The sequence below is a fragment of the Lacerta agilis genome, chromosome 8, assembly GCF_009819535.1.
Source record: "Lacerta agilis isolate rLacAgi1 chromosome 8, rLacAgi1.pri, whole genome shotgun sequence".
NCBI classification, from domain to species: Eukaryota; Metazoa; Chordata; class Lepidosauria; order Squamata; family Lacertidae; genus Lacerta; species Lacerta agilis.
This window is the reverse complement of record NC_046319.1, coordinates 68,060,822-68,076,732: the sequence shown is the minus strand read 5'-3', so window position 1 is coordinate 68,076,732 and position 15,911 is coordinate 68,060,822. Positions and strand designations below refer to the sequence as shown.

At 49.5% G+C, this 15,911-nt stretch overlaps 1 protein-coding gene across 2 annotated transcripts in view; it reads left to right on the top strand.

The window, feature by feature from the left end:
* Positions 1 to 2,563: 2,563 nt before the first annotated feature.
* The window catches only part of KIRREL2 (kirre like nephrin family adhesion molecule 2), a 70,362-nt gene continuing 57,014 nt past the window's right edge, over positions 2,564 to 15,911 (top strand). For both annotated transcript variants that reach the window (XM_033158094.1, XM_033158093.1), the window contains exon 1: positions 2,564 to 2,942. In XM_033158094.1, coding sequence (XP_033013985.1) covers positions 2,873 to 2,942 — 70 coding nt within the window. In that variant the 5' untranslated portion in view covers positions 2,564 to 2,872. The remainder of the gene's footprint in view (positions 2,943 to 15,911) is intronic.

Sequence of the window (15,911 nt, the reverse complement as noted above, 5' to 3'; positions counted from 1 at the left end):
AAACGAAGAGATAGTAATCATGGTAAACATGATGCAAAAATGCCTCCGACTCCCCGCTCCTTCTCTCCCGGGTCATCCCCCAACCACCCACCCACCCATAATCACATGCTGCCCATAACCAAAAAACCAAGAAAGCCAACCACTGGTGTATCCAAGCTCAGAACTGTCCACACTTGACTGGCAGGGTTTCAGGCAGAGCTCCTTCCCAACTTTATCTGGAGGTGCCAGAGATTGAACCTTGGATTTCCCGCTACAGCCTTTCTGTAATCTCTTTCATTACAGAAAGTATTTTGCAGGATTAGCATAGGCCCAGGCCCGCCTGGTCCAGGTTGCATGAAGTCATGGATGTGTGCATTTGCCTCACTAAAGAGTAACCGCAACTCCAAACATCTGGGATCAATGAAAAAGCCCCAGCCGCTCTGCCTCAGCCTCACTCCTCTCCCACCTTCAGTATGGGGATAATGGTGACCCACTTTGCAGCTCTGTTGTAAGGATGGTTGAGATCAGGCATACGAAGTTCTCTGAGCAGTCTCAACGCACAATCCTATCCACTGCGTTCAGGATTGCAGCCTGGCAGTGCAATCATATACACTTGTCTACTTCAATGGGATTTTGTTGTTGTTGTTCAGTTGTTCAGTCATGTCCGACTCTTCGTGACCCCATGGACCAGAGCACACCAGGCACCCCTATCCTCCACTGCCTCCCGCAGTTTGGCCAAACTCATGTTAGTAGCTTTGAGAACACTGTCCAACCATCTTGTCCTCCATCATCCCCTTCTCCTTGTGCCCTCCATCTTTCCCAACATCAGGGTCTTTTCTAGGGAGTCTTCTCTTCTCATGAGGTGGCCAAAGTACTGGAGCCTCAGCTTCAGGATCTGTCCTTCCAGTGATCACTCATCAATGGGATTTACTCCCAGGTAACTGCATATAGGAGTGCAGCCTAAAAGTACTGAATGAATGCCAACCTAACATTATTCATTTCCAAAAGCAGGGAGGGAGGGAGAGTGAGCTGGGTGTCATGTGACCTTTTGCCCTGAGGGCTTCTGTACACATTCCCTCCTTTGCTCTGCATACAGTGCAATACCACTGCTTGTTTGGCAAGCAGAGTTAGCCACAACCCATATCTCTCCTGCCATTTCTTAGGCAATACTGCATTTATATGCACTCTCTCCCCTCCCCCCCCCCCCAAAAAACCCAGCCAATGCAAATTGAAGAAAAGAACAATTGCATTTTTAGATAGCAATGTGTACATAGCCCCAGATCCAAGGTGATTAGGAACTGGTGCTGGGAGGAATGCACTCTGCACATGCTCAATGCACTCATGTTCCAAGGGTCTGCAGGTCAAAACAAAAAAATAAAGCTAAAATTTGGCTCCTATTAAGCCCTGCCTATGAATTAGACAAGCAGAAATTTGAATTAGACAAGCCCCTCCAGCCTACCATTTAAGCTATGGTTTTGCTTAAGCCTGCCTGGGGCAGTTTATGGAGGGAGCTAGGTTATGTGCAAATGGGGGCAGACAATCTCTTGGGGGCAAGCAAGGCCTGGTCAGAAAGCTGCCTTGATGCATGTACAGTAGTTGTTGCATCAGATCGTTGTGCAGCTTGCTTTCCCACCCCCAGGGCCTTGCTGTTCCCCGCCCCCCCCCCCTATTTCTCGCCTTTCTCTCTTTCCCTGCAAAGCGGGTCAGCAGATCATCCCACCAACACCCCCACCACAAATAAATAATGCAACTTCCACACTTTTCAGCATAGGAGCCCAGAACAGGCAAAATATCAGAGGGGAGATTGGATTTCAACAAAATAAAAATACCTTTTTCCAGGGTAGGGGAGAGAAACCAGGAAAACAATACTTTCCCCACCACCACCACCACCCCCCCCAGGAAAAAAATGCAATTTAACGAGGTTCTATATGGAAGGAGTTTGGAACATGAGAATGCTCCACTGCATCCTTTCTGGGACTATCGGATGCTGGCATTCTCAAGATCCTTTTAAATATTAAAAAGGACAATTAGCAACACACATACACACAGCCGTTAATTTAACACTTAGTATGATGTGCCCCATTGTGATACACGATGCGTTGGACTAGGTGCGTTTGCTAGCGTGCTGCACACCCTTCCGCATGGAGCAGCTGCCTCCTCCCCCTCACACACACTCCCCACCGCACCCACTAAGCTCGGACCTTTTCACCCACGGGGGTGGGTGGGGAGAAGGGGAGAGGAGGGGGCGATGCGCGAGCTGGTTCATCCATGCCCGCCCGCGAGCTAACCAGCAAGCCAGCCACCGCTAGCCAGCGAGCGGTTTCTGAATGCGAGCGTGTGATATATATATTTTTTTCTTAATGAGTGCAGCTTCCCAGGCAGCCAATCCGCAGCCGCGGTGGGCGTGGCCATGCTCTACCCTTGCTGAATGAGCAGGAGCTCCCTGGAGGTGGACGGCTACAGTGTGGAAGTAGCTGGGGAGCTGGCAAGTCCTGCAGGAGGGGCAGGAGAAGCGCGAGGAAGGCAGGAAGGAAGGAAGGAAGAAGGGAGAAAGTGGTCCGGTCCCTCCCCGCTTTTCTTTTCTTTTCTTTTCTTTTTCATTTTAAGGGGATGAGCTTCGGGATTTTCCTTGCAACTTCAAAAATCCCTCCTCCCCCGACAACCTCCACTTTTGCTTTAAACCATCCCAGTCCCAGACACCAAGGTCACGATAGACGCCCCCTCTCTTAAAAGCAGGAAAGAACCCGCAACTGTTGGAATCCTCAAGACCCGGGTCAGCCTCGCTGAGGAATTCGAAGGCGGACACGGGAGAAGGACGGTCGTGTGAAAGGGAGGCTCCTGCAGTGAGACCCATCCCCGCTGAAGCGCCCATTCCTACCAGCACCCACCCTCGATGCCACCCACCATGAGGACGGCGCTCCTGCTGACCTGGACTGTATCCCTGAGTTACTTTGCAGACCCAGGTATGAACTGCAACTGCTTTATATTTGTCAAACTTCCTTCTGATGCAGACGGGAGGGGTGTGTGAGAGGGGGGAATCTCCCCGTTTGCCAGCCTTAAGGGGACCCCCCTCCCCCCAAAAAGAAACACCTCGCCCACTGACCCTAAACTTAAGACTTTTAAAAAAAATTTGAACAGGTCCAACTTTCACGAATGATACCAGGCTATATATTATCAGGATTGGGACCGGGCTGAGAGTGCGGGGAGGTTGCTCTGCTTCTGGCTACAAGGGTGTAGGGAGACAAGGAGCAGTTTCTCAGGACACCTGGGTTCTATTCCTGACTCTGGGGCAGATCATGGGGCTTAATGGTTGGAGCAGAGGAACGGAGGCGGCCGGCTGGGACCTTCCTTGAGGAATGGGTTGGGAGTCGGGACTGCTGGGGCGGGTTTTTGGTTTTTTTTCCTGGGTTGGGTGGAGGGGCTCATCCGGACTGTGCCAATGATTCTTGAGTACGCATGTATGTATGACCTTGAGGAGAAGTCGCCTTTGTACCACCGCCTTTGCCGCTCCCTGTTATCTGCGGGGGTGAACTTAAGCAAATAACCTCTGGTGCAGCCAGCAACGAAGTGAGTGGGTCGTTCCCCCCTTCTATGGGGAGGGGTATATTACCCCCCCACACACACACCCTTGTTAAAACCACGCGTTGCAGTTTCATCTCAGGGAGGGATTTTTTTGCGCGCGCGCGGGGTGTGTGTGAATAATTATTCTAATTTTTCCCTGTGGGAGTGGGAGGGCTAGCATCGCCCTGCCTGATTCCCTGAAGTGCTCTTCTCCGCGGGGGCGTGCTTGGGGTTAGGGTTGATCTTTGAGTTCCCTTCCACCCGCAGACTCCCTCTCGTGGTTAACCTTGAACGGCTAAATATCAAGCGATCTCGGTTGGCACGCCGACCAGCGCCCCCTCCCCGCCCTCCCGCAGCCCCCTCTTCCCACCCACTCCCCCATCCCTCCCCCACAGTGTTGCAACCCCAGCACCCACCTCGTTGTCATTCAGGTGCAGCATACCCTTGCTAAATCAGTCTTAAAGGGGGCGGGGGGGGGAGAGGAGCGCGGAACCTCTGAACTCCCTCCTCCCCTTCTGAATCTGGGTAAGCCTTGCCTGGCACTGGTGTGTTTCCCCCCCCCCCCCACGGCCCTACCCCACCCACCCTGCAGCACCTATACTTTTAATATGATTTAATTTCTTCTCCCTCCCCTTCCTGTCTTGTAATTTGTACCAGAGGTTCAGGAGTGTGTGTGTGGGGGGGGGGGGTATTTAGGAGGCCTGGCAATTTCAGTGCTTAACACTTCTCTATTCAGAAGTAAGTCCTATTGAGTTCATTGGACACTTGCACCCAGGTAAGCAAATTTAGGATAGCACCCTAAATTCCAGAAACAACAAACTCTGGTTGTTGTAGATTCAGAAGTGGAAACTCGGGGTGGGGGGCCCTCTGCAGATGCTCAGAGTTGTGCTTCTTGCCTCTCACCTGCCGCAACTGGCATTGGTGTCTAGGGAAAGAGTTCTGTGATTGAGTCATGTAGGGAATGTTGGAGGGAGGTTGGCTAGTTAACCTGCCAATCGGCTTCAGGCTCTGCTTATGAGATTTTTTTTGCCTGGATTTGGGGTCAGACCCTCAATGGTCTGCATCCCCTACATGCACAGGAGCAGGCCTAGCTGGAGACTCCATATGCATCATATACATTTAAAGCAACCCCCCCCCCCAAAAAAAAGAATTTTGGGAATTGTAGTTTAAGTGTGTTGTGAATTGTAGCTCTGGATGAGTAAACTGCAGCTGCCAGTGTTCTCTGGGTGGTGGAAATGTGCTTTAAATGTATGGTGTTTAGGCAGGTTATGGCATGTTGGGGCCTGAGGCGGGAGGGGGGAGATCCAAAGAGCACTCTTCTCCCCACACCCTGTCCCCAATGGCACATAGCGCCATGCACTGGGAAAGTTTTCCTGTGCAGCCCCCCCCCCCCCATGGAAAGAAGCAGGACCTGCATGTTAAGAGATAGCGTGGTTCCATCTCAGTGGGGTTTGTGCGGTGCAGCGGACAGGCCTGGTGGATTATGGGTCAGGCATCTGCCTGTGTTCTGCTATGCTTCCCTTAAGGGCATCTCATATATATATGTATGTATGTATGTATGTATGTATGTATGTATACATATGGAAACCGCTCCCCTTGGCCTGCTGCAACATGGGAAGCCTGCCTCCAAGCAGGGGCACCACAGGGTCATCCTGGCAGTGGGTCACTGGGAGGAGCCACCCGGGCCAGTGGGCAGCTGTGGTTGCACCTCCTCCAATATAGAAAGGGAATCCTGTACCTCTTTAAGTGGCTTTGCTGTTCGGCCAGGAGGAGCTATCCTCCAGTCGCAGTGCAGTGATGGGGGAAGGTGCACCTGCTGAACTTCTCCCTGACAGCTCTTAAAGGCACAGGAGCCGTTTTATTTGGAGAGGACCGGAAGCTGCCTTATGCAGAATTGCACCAATGGTCCATCTATAGGCTCAGTATGGTTCATACCAACCCTGGCAGCACCTCTCCAGGGTTTCAGACAGCGGCCTCTGCCAGTCCTAGCTGGAGATGCTGAGGACTGAACCCAGGACCTCTTGCGTACAAAGCAAAAACGGACTCTACCGCTGATGCAAGGAGTCGAATGTGTCTTCCTTTGGGCCTGGCAACCCTCCGGAGTTGGCCGGGTTCTCTTGGCTCATCTGCTGTCAGATGCCTTCAGTGGCAGCGATGGGAGTGCAGAGCGGCGCCCCCAGGGCAGGGTTTGGGGGTGCTGGGATGCGTGGGTTGCGGAGGTGTCGAGGGGATAAGTGAGTTCACACTTGCACGCCTGGCTTAGCCTCTGCCCCCTGGCTACAAGTTCCCTTTGCTGTAACGCTAATGATTCCTGAGTGGTTGTGGCGCTCTTTTCCCCCCATGGCGCCTGCTCTTCGCTGGCGTTGAATCAACCTCTGCACAAGGGTGGGGAGGGAGCCGGGGAGGGGGGCAGTGTCTAATGATGATGTGTCTTGAGCCAGCAGCCAGAGGCAGCAGCCGGAACATGGGAGAATAAGATTCAGGGCGGGGGAGTTTAAGGACAGAAACGGGATTTCCAATGGTCGCATTAGGGCAGCTGAACACTTCTCCCTAGAAAAAGAATTTCCCTGTGGCACTAATGCATGGGGCGGAAAGTTAACAGCCACCACAGTCCTTGCACTTTCTTTTTTGCACTGTGTGATTTATGACGGGGAACGTGTGGGCCTCCCCCTGCTGCCGTACTACAACTCCCAACACCCCCTGACCACTGGCCATACTGGCCACGGGCCAGTGCATATAATCCAACAGCAGCTGGAGGGCACTGTCTCCATGCATGAGCTGGTCTCAGCGGTGGTGCTGGAGAACACCAGCCTATTGTTGCCGGGGCCTTCAACATCCAAGCCAAGGCTCTCTTATCTGGGCTGCCTCAGGAGGACTCCGTGGCTTCCACGGGACTATCTTGGGGACCCTGTAGGCATCCAGATGTTGGGCAGATGATTATTGGCTATGCTGACTGGGGCTGATGGGAGTTGGAGTTCAACAACAGCTGGAAGGCCACAGTTTCCTCCTCAGCTCTTTACCAACAGAATTTGGTTCATTTACCTTAAAAATAAAATAAAATAAAGCACACCCCTACTGTTCCTATCTTCATTTTCCATAACAGGTTCGGTGTTTGCAGGAGACTGAGGAAGCAACCTGCAAAGTAGGTTGTTGTCTGTGACGGCGTGTGCAGTGATGCACTTAATTTCCAAGGAACTGCAACACTTTTTGTTTCCCCCTACTCATTCTCTAACATTGCAACGTCCTTATAATCTCCGACTAAAAATCAGGGCTGGGACCTCTCTTTAACATGGATCTCCAACACGGAACCCCTTTCTCAGTCTGATGTCTTCCTTTGCCGCATTTTTTCCCTCCCCCCTTAATCTCTTTCACCTTCTCTAAAGGCAAAAGTCCTTCCGTCGCTTCCCCCCAAGCCCCAGATAAAACAAAGGCTCCATCACTGACAACCCAGTACACCAGGGATGGCCATGTTGGACTACTACTCCCATCATCCCTGACCATAAGCCATGCTGGCTGGGGTTGATGGGCGTCTGAGTACAACGACATCTGGAGAGCGGCACATGAGCTAACCCGCATCACACCATTTGAAGGCTATTGGTCTTTGTCAGTGTTTGTTGGTTTGTCCCATACTTCCTGCCTTCATCAAGGACCTACCACATATCTGGCCCAACAATAAGTCTTACATTTGGCAAAGGATTCTAAGAAATGTTTGGAGGAAATATTGTTTTCAGCCCAGGGACCGCTTTCCTCAGAGGCAACCTTTCAGGTGCCACTTGGCAAAGGTGGGCACTCAAAGGAAGACACAGAGCAAGCCTGGTCAGGGGTGTGGCCTGGAGCGGGTGGGTGTGGCTGTGAAGGGCAAAGGGGCATGGCCTGAGGAATAGTCCCGTATGTGGACAGAGGCCTTGAGGATGACGTTTGAGTTTCACCTTCTCTATTTTATGGTGTGCTGCTTTGTCAGGGCGGTAGCTATGGGTTGGTGAGATCAGGCTCAAGGGGGGCACAAAAATCGCAAGTCTCCACTCTGCTTGGGAGTGGCCAGGAGCCCACCCACCTGTTTGTGCACTCTCCTTGCCAAGGGTGCAAGGGACAGGGAGGGGATGCCCGCAGCTCCTTGCCAAGGGCACAAGGGAGCCTAGGTACGCCTCCGCTCTTGGTTCCCATAAGGACCTGGCTAAGGCTTTGCAGTTTTGACCTCCACGCTCCCCTTCATTGTAGGGGAAGGTCTGTAGTTGGGGAGACTGTGCCTTTCACAGGAGCTGCTTTTCTGTCCATCAAGGAACCCCTGGCAAGCTGCTGTGGAACCCCAGAGTTCTTTGGAATATATTTTGAAAAGCACCGTTCTATTTTAGTAACGTGGAATAAGGCAGACTCTTCCCCCCCCCGACACACACACACACACACTTTCCCTCTTTTTCTTTAGTTTAAACAAAGCTTTCAAAGAGCACACAATTCTCCACCGAGCCAAATGTGTTCCGAGCTGGCAAAAAAATTGGTATTGTGCGTCCCTGTTCTGTCCTTGCTTCTTTTTTTAAAAAAAAAGCATCTGATCTGAAATAGTTGTAATGAACCTGCTATTGTCAAACATTCACAGCTTCTGCCCATCTAAGGCTGCTTTTCTCTCTTCCCGCCCCCCCCTCCTTCCTCTGTGCTTCAGGGTTCTGTTTGGTGTTGCAGCAGCATAAATAAATAAATAAATACATTTCCAGCTGGCTCCCAGAATTCTAGAAAAGGGGATAATTTTCCCTCTTAAACCTTCAAAAAAAAATTTTTTTTTTTTATTTTTTAAAATGCAGCCATCTCATTGAGAAGCTGTGTGACTGAAATTTGGCAGGAGCAAAAGCTGGCCTGGGGGATGTGCCTTCTGTTGTCTCTGTGGAAATCCACTCAAATTTGCAGTGATCTCAAGTTGGCAAAGTTGCAACGAGTGCATTTATCTGAATACTAATGCTGAGCCTTGCCTGTATTAAGTTATGCAAATGACTACCCCCTCCGCCTATCACTGACACAGAGCTGGGAGGTGGGGTGGGTGGGAGGAATGGCTGGTCGGCAGCCCCCAGCAGTGGTGGGGGTGAGGGTGGGGGAGGAGGAGGAGGAGGAGGAGGAAGAGAAGGCTGCCTTGGTAAGGCTGACAAAACAATTATAACTGATGCATTGATCAACTAAAAATAAGCCTTGCCGTAATTCAAGGTGATCTTTAGAGTATCTCGGAGGAAACTTAACATGGTGCGGCTTCTTCCCCCTCTCTGGGTGAAATGACAAATCGTTGAAGTGCTGGGAAACCTGCTTAGCCAGAGAACTGCAGAGAGCTGGCAGGAGGGGTGGGGTGGGGGGCACATGGCCTTCCATGTGCCGTCAGACTCCAACTTCCAAACCATTGGGCATGCTGGCTTGAGCCAACAGGAATGGAAGGGCTTAAGGTTGGCCATATCCGGTATGCACAATGCATGATATATATATATATATATATATATATATATATATATATATATATATATATATATATATATATATATATATATGTTGCATACATCAACCTTCAGCAGGTCAAAGGGGCAAAAATGCATACTTAAATGCAGTCCTATGATCCACTGGAAAACACCAACGGCGCTGTTCTTCAAGCCTTCGCCATTTCGCCAGGCGCTGTCTGCAAACATTCAAGCCGGTCTTCTTAACCCTATGGGGTTAAGCGTGCTTTTATACTTTAAAAAAAAAGAAGAGGTGATTTTTCCCACGAGGCTGAATCTGTCACTCATTACCTGTTTCCACACTTGCACAAGATGGGTTACGGGAACTGAAAAATGGACACCATCCTGCCCGTAGCTGTTTGGGCCATAAGAACTGAACAAATGCACTGAATGATGGATTCCATCTAGAGCCCCTGTGCTTAAAAAGAAGAGAGAGAGAGAGAGAGAGAGAGAGAGAGAGAGAGAGAGAGAGAGAGAGAGACTTCTATGCCGATGTGTTCTTTGCTGTGGGATGCTATTTGCTTCGATCACTTTGCATCTGTCCTGGGTTCATGTTGCAAAATAAAGCATTTCATGCGTGTAAGGACCACCACATATAGAAAAGTGTTAATAAGTTAAGTTTGGCACGGCACCAGTCAGTTTGTCCATGGTTGTTGGTGACCCAGATGCGTAGGGGGAATCAGTAGCAGTTTTCGTCTTGCTCCCCGGCACACCAAGAAACTTGCGTATTGAAAACCATGCCGTGCAGGAGCTTTGGGCTGTTGGGCACAGCTTGAGTTCTCCCATTTTGCTTCTCTGTTGGTTCAAGCAGGTAAAAAAAAAAAGCTGTGTGAGGGTTAGCGCAGGGCTGGGTGTTTATGACACCTGGCCCTCCAAATGCTCTTACACTCCATATCCCATCAGCCCTAGGCCAATGGTCAGGGATGATGGGAGTCGGAGTCCAACAATAGGTTTTCCGGCCCTGAGCATCACATTCCATCCAAAACCCGGGACTGTGGTTTGTTTTGCTAGCCAGCCTTGAACCAAGGTTTGCTGGCTTTACTGGTCATGGTTCGTCAGGGCAAAATGTGAAGGTTTCCCCTTTTGTGGTGCCTTTATGAAGTAAGGGATAAAAATGGGAGCCTTGAGCATCATGCACCGGCCCATAGATCATGCGCATTGTGTAAACCAGGGTTTCCCAAACTTGGATCTCCAGCTGTTTTTTGACTACAACTCCCATCTAGCTAGCAGGACCAATGGTCAGGGATGTTGGGCATTGTAGTCCCCAAACAGCTGGAGACCCAAGTTTGGGAAACCCTGGTGTGAGCCAAGCTAGTTAGCTGGACAGTGTGTCCAAACACAGCCAGTGCTGGGCTGAGGATCCCCACTGCGCCTTTCCCCAAACATTGGTGTTTTCTATGGATTATTCTGTTTACAGATTTTGGTTTGTGTCCATCAGCCTGTTGCATTGGCACAAACTGGGGCGGGGGGACGGGGAGGAGAAGAGTCTATAGATTTGAAAAAAGGACGCATGAAAACAAATGAACAGCTCAGTCCCATAATGAATGGCGCATAAAAGTGCCTATCTCTCCATCTCCTGTAAATACTGGCATGCTTTGTGGATGTGAGGCTGCTTACACTGTATGAAGTGGCAGTTGCTATTAAACAAAATAAAGCTCTTATTTTCTCGCGTCTCATCTTCTGTCACGAAGTAATTGTCTGCTCCCTTAATTTCCTGCGGCAGTAAACATTTTGGATTGATTTTTGCTCCTTTTTTTAACACGTCTGGAGAGATGCTTTAAGATAGCCATTGATTATTACCAGCGAAAATTGTTGGAGGAAATAGGGAAAATTGAATTTTCTCTGGGAGAAAAGACACAGAAGCCTTCAAAAACTGCAGTTATTACATGCTTGATGGCCACTAGATAGATTGGCAGGCTCCCAAAGATTTTGTCACTGCTGAACATATTTCATGGGGAAGAGAGGATTCAAAGAGCCGTGTGACTCTTCTCCTGCAGTTATTGCTCCTTCCAGAGCCAGGACTTAACTTGATGTATTGGTTTCGCCCTAGAACCTGGGTTTTTTGTGCTTCTTTACTGCCAGAGCCCAGCCCCAGAACACGTGGAGCTGTAGAATAATGGATGTATCTGTTGTAAAATGAGGGTGCTGTTCTCAAGACATTGTTTTCTCCTCTTGCCATGGTGGGGCTGGGCTGTGGTTCACTGGCAGAGCATGCAGCTCATATGCAGATGGTCCAGGTTCAATCCCCAACATCTCCAGGTAGAACTGGGAGAGACTCTGGTCTGAAAGCCTGGAGAGCCACCAACAGGGTAGACAATGCTGAGCTTGATGAACCAATTCTGTAACAAGTTAGTTCATCTGTTGTTGAATTCAGGCTCCCATCAGCCCCAGCCAGCATGAGCAATGGGTCAAGGTTGAAGGAAGCTGTAGTCCGGTAACCTCTGGAAGACCACATCATATCTGCAAGGTCCTGGTGAGAAGTGGAATACAATGATCTGCAGCATAAACTGGCTTCCATAGTGGTAGACAGCCTGGTGCCGTCCAGATGTTGTGGACTACAACACTTGCTTTCCTGGGTTATTGGCCAGACTGGCTATGCCTCATGGGAGTTGCAGTCCACAACTGGAGGCCACCATGTCTGCCCGCCCCAATGTCCAATACATTGTTCAGCTGTGGTTTGTTACATGTTAACACGTCAAGGACCTTCAGACAGCTTGGACAAGAGCAGAATCATCTTTTGTCCTTCGCTTGTACGTAGTGGTACAATCCTCTCTCTTTTTTTGGTGTGTCATAATGGGCATGAATCCAGAACAACCTGGGACTTGGCTACCACTGCAAAAATCAGCGTTTTGATTCCCTATGTTCTGTAGCACTTGGCCCACGTGCAGTTTTGGTACTATATAAAGTTTCTAAACCTCATGGATGTGGTATGAAGTTGGGAAATGTGCAGCTGGTGTTGGCTGAACGCCTTGAAAACCAGAAGACTGAACTGGGTGGGGAACCCCAGAAACCCATCTCCCCATGGGCGTAGCCAAGATTTATTTTAGGGGGCAGGTATTGTTAGAGGGGGCAGAACCGAGTTATCTGTGATACAAGTGGTCAATTAAGTATTTTTATTAGCTTGATTTAGGGGGGCAGCTGCCCCCCTGGCTACACCCATGCAGCTTCCCACCCCCAAAATAGGTGGGGCGTTTTTGTTTTTCTTTAAAGGTAAGTGTAGCTTCAATGCATCCATAAATTAGGACAATCTTTACAGAATGTTATCATGGTTTAATAAGCCAATAATCTGTTAATGCTTTGCCTGTGCATTCAGCTCCTTCTTTCCCCCCATTGCAGCACAAGGAAACTAACCAGGACCTTTTCTGGTTTGTCCTGAACTGGAAACCTGTGGTTACCAAATTCAGAACAAAGCAGGATATGAATCGATGGAGCTAGTTCCTTTACATCCTGACTTGTTTTGAACAAACTTAGCAAACCCTTTCCAGTTAGAGTCTTCCTGCTTTAATCACAGTTGGTGCAAAGGTAAGAGAGCACAGGGGCTCTGTTGGGGAATAGGCTAGGTAATATTTCAGCTGACAAACCTGAGATGCTGTCCATACAGCACAAAGTCTCCAGCTGTAACTGTATCGCTTCACGAACACTATCTCAACTGCAAAAACGCGTACAAAAAATGATGGCTGGGACTGATGGGAGATGGGCTTCGACAACATCTGGAAGGCAGCAGGTTTGGGAAGGCTGCTTTTCTGTTATGGTAACCCTGGAGGAACAATATAAACTTTCAGAAGTGCCCATCTGTGATCTTCCAGTTGTGGTTGGATGACCATTGGCCATGCTGCCTGAGGCTGATGGGAAGTGGAGTCTGGCAACATCTGGTGGGTCACAGGTTCCCCGCCCCTGGTTTACAAGCGTCTTCCTTGCTTCTCCTTCTGCCTGGAATTGCTTCCCCAAACACCTTTGTGGTGCTGTTTCTCTCTTCCGCCTACCCTTCATCAAAGGCCAGCTTCTCTGGGAAGCATTTAGCCCAGCCCCTTCCCTTAGTCCTCCTCATCCCCTACTGCAACCCATGCAGTGGCCTCCGGATGCTACTGGCTTACAACTCCCATCATCCTTCAGCATTGGCCAGGCTGGCTGTGGCTGATGGGAGATGGAGTCCAGCAACATCTGGGCAGCAGAACATTGGCTGCCCCTGCTCTACTGAGATGAAGCCCAAGTTCCACAACTGTATCATATCATTTCCCACCCCACCGCACCCCACCTTTGCCTGCTCTCCACCTTCCAGCAGTATCTGGAGGGTCACCACATTTGCTCCCCCCCCCCGCATTATGAGAATGAGGCTCCCCCTTTTCAGTCGCAGAAATACAACAACAACAACAATAACAATAAATTTATTATTTATACCCCACCCATCTGGCTAGCTTTCCCCAGCCACTCTGGGTGGCTGCCAACAGATTAAAAACAGAATAAAACATCACACGTTAAAAACTTCCCTAAACAGGGCTGCCTTCAGATGTCTTCTAAAAGTCAGATATTTGTTTATTTCCTTGACATCTGACGGGAGGGCATTCCACAAGGTGGGTGCCACCACTGAGAAGGCCCTCTGCCTGGTTCCCTGTAACCTTGCAGTGAGGGAACTGCCAGAAGGCCCTCGTAGCTGGACCTCAGTTAAAACCCTTCTCCACAAAATAAAAACAAACCAACAAGTGGAGCGTTGGGTGCCACAATTTAGGGAGGAGGTAGCCAAGCTGGAAGTTGTGCAGAGGAGGGCAACCAAGATGATCAAGGGTCTGGAAACCGAGCCTTATGAGGAACAGTTGAAGGAGGTGGGTTAGTTTGGCCTGGAAAAGGAAGAGACTGAGAGGATACCCATCTTCAAATATCTCAAGGGCTGTCACATGGAAGAGGAAACAAGCTTGTTTTCTCTGCTCTGGAGGGGAGGACCCAAACCAATGGATTCAAGTTACAAGAAAGGAGATTCATACTAAATACCAGGAAGAACTTTCTGGCGGTAACAGTGGAACAGACTCCATCGGAAGGTGGTGGAGTTTCTAAGCAGAGGTTGGATGGCCATCTGTCATGGATGCTTTAGCTGAGATTCCTGCATTGCACGGGGTTGGACTAGGTGAATTCTATGATTCTCTATTCTGTTTCTGGGTCTGTCATTTGTTCCGCTTCTAATGTTCAGGTGGGAGTAGCGGTGCTTGCATTGCCAAAACAGCGCCATGCAAGAGGGAGTTATTGGCAGGCTTGTGGGGACCCCAACATTTGTAGAAATACCCCCCCCCAAATCAGAAAAAAAGTTGATGGCTGGGGAAAACCACAAAGGGGAGGCGAACCCCAAAACAGACCAGCTGTAGACTGCATGTGTGCAGTGGGCACAGAATTCTGGTAGGGTCAGAGGGGGAATGGGATGGAATATCCTGGAGGGGGAATGTGGCTGGCTGGAACAGGATCACTCCACACTGCAACACTTTGTTGCAGGTCCTACTTGTAGGCATTCAATTTGCCTCCCCAACACACCCAGCAGGTCCACGTTATCAAATGGCATTGGTGCTGTCATGATTCGCGAAGCTACTCAATTCGTTAAGACACTGTTGTCTGCTATATTTTTGAAGTGTATATCCTTTAAAGACCAGGCACATGAATCACGAGAGCTGCATTTAAAGTGCAGTGCTGGTTGCGCATGATCTGTGGAGGGAGCGCATCAGAATGTACCAGATAATTCCCCAGGTGGTTAGTGACATCTATATGCAAATATAGATGGATGTACATCCTGCAATCTGTTACATGCCACTGCCTCTTGGCAAAAGTGGGAAAAAATGAAAAATTCTTATACAAGGTAAAATGAAATGTGTCTGTATCATCCCAGTCCCTGAGACTTGTGGGGCAGACCATAGAGTTATCATAGGGTGAGGCTATGTAGGACACCATGGGGCTGCCAACAAAAGTGATCTGGGTCTAACTCATAGATCTCTTGAGTAATTTGCAGCAGATGAGCAAGATAATTGACTTCACACTGTAATAACAAAAAAATGGGGTGTCCCCCCCCTTCTAAACAAGGCAGCTGAGATGAAGAAAGCTTGGATTGTGGGGGAAACCAGGAGGAAACAAGACTGACCTCTATTCTGGTACCCGAAACAAATTCCTGAGCATGTTCTCCAGGGGCATTCTGTTCCATAAACCTGAAGGTACATGTCTCACCACCACCCACTGCCAGCTGCTGTTTTCCACCTGGTTCCAGCTGGTGAATCTCTAGACTCTGGTGACAAATGAAATAGATCACACAAGCCTGGTGTCTGCTTGCCCAAGTTACAGAAGACTTGCAGCCAAAATCTAGGCAGGGCCCGGGGAAGTGGTCCAGCAGGAAAAGGGCAAAAGTGACGATGTAAAGATGCAGGAATATGACAAACAACGAGGCTTTCTCGGTTTTCCCTCCCACGTTTTGGGCAAATTTTCCGCTTTGGAAAAATGAGGATCTAGGGGAAACACTGGGAAAGAGGAGCATATTCTCTCTTTCATATCACTGATCAAAAGCAACAGCTAGTGTTTTAAAATAATATTGCCGCAAAACAGCCAGGGCCAAGATTCAAATAGGTAGTGATACGAGACTGGTTTATGGTCTTGACATTGATGCTCGCTGGCCTCAGGCCCCGAGAATGGGCTTCCTGAACTGGATACTGGGCAACCTTAACTGCACGTGTTCAGAAGCCCCTGGGACAGCAAGGGAGCAGTGGAGGGATCGTGAAAAGACATGGCAGGAGGCTTGGCAGTGTTCCTGATCCACACTAGCTTTTGCCTTGAATGCACCTCTTCCCACTTTCCAACTCGTGTGTCAAATGAGGGCGGCATTGCTGATAAAGACTAAATGCATCACCAGAAAGACTGTTTTTGCATACCATGTGCATT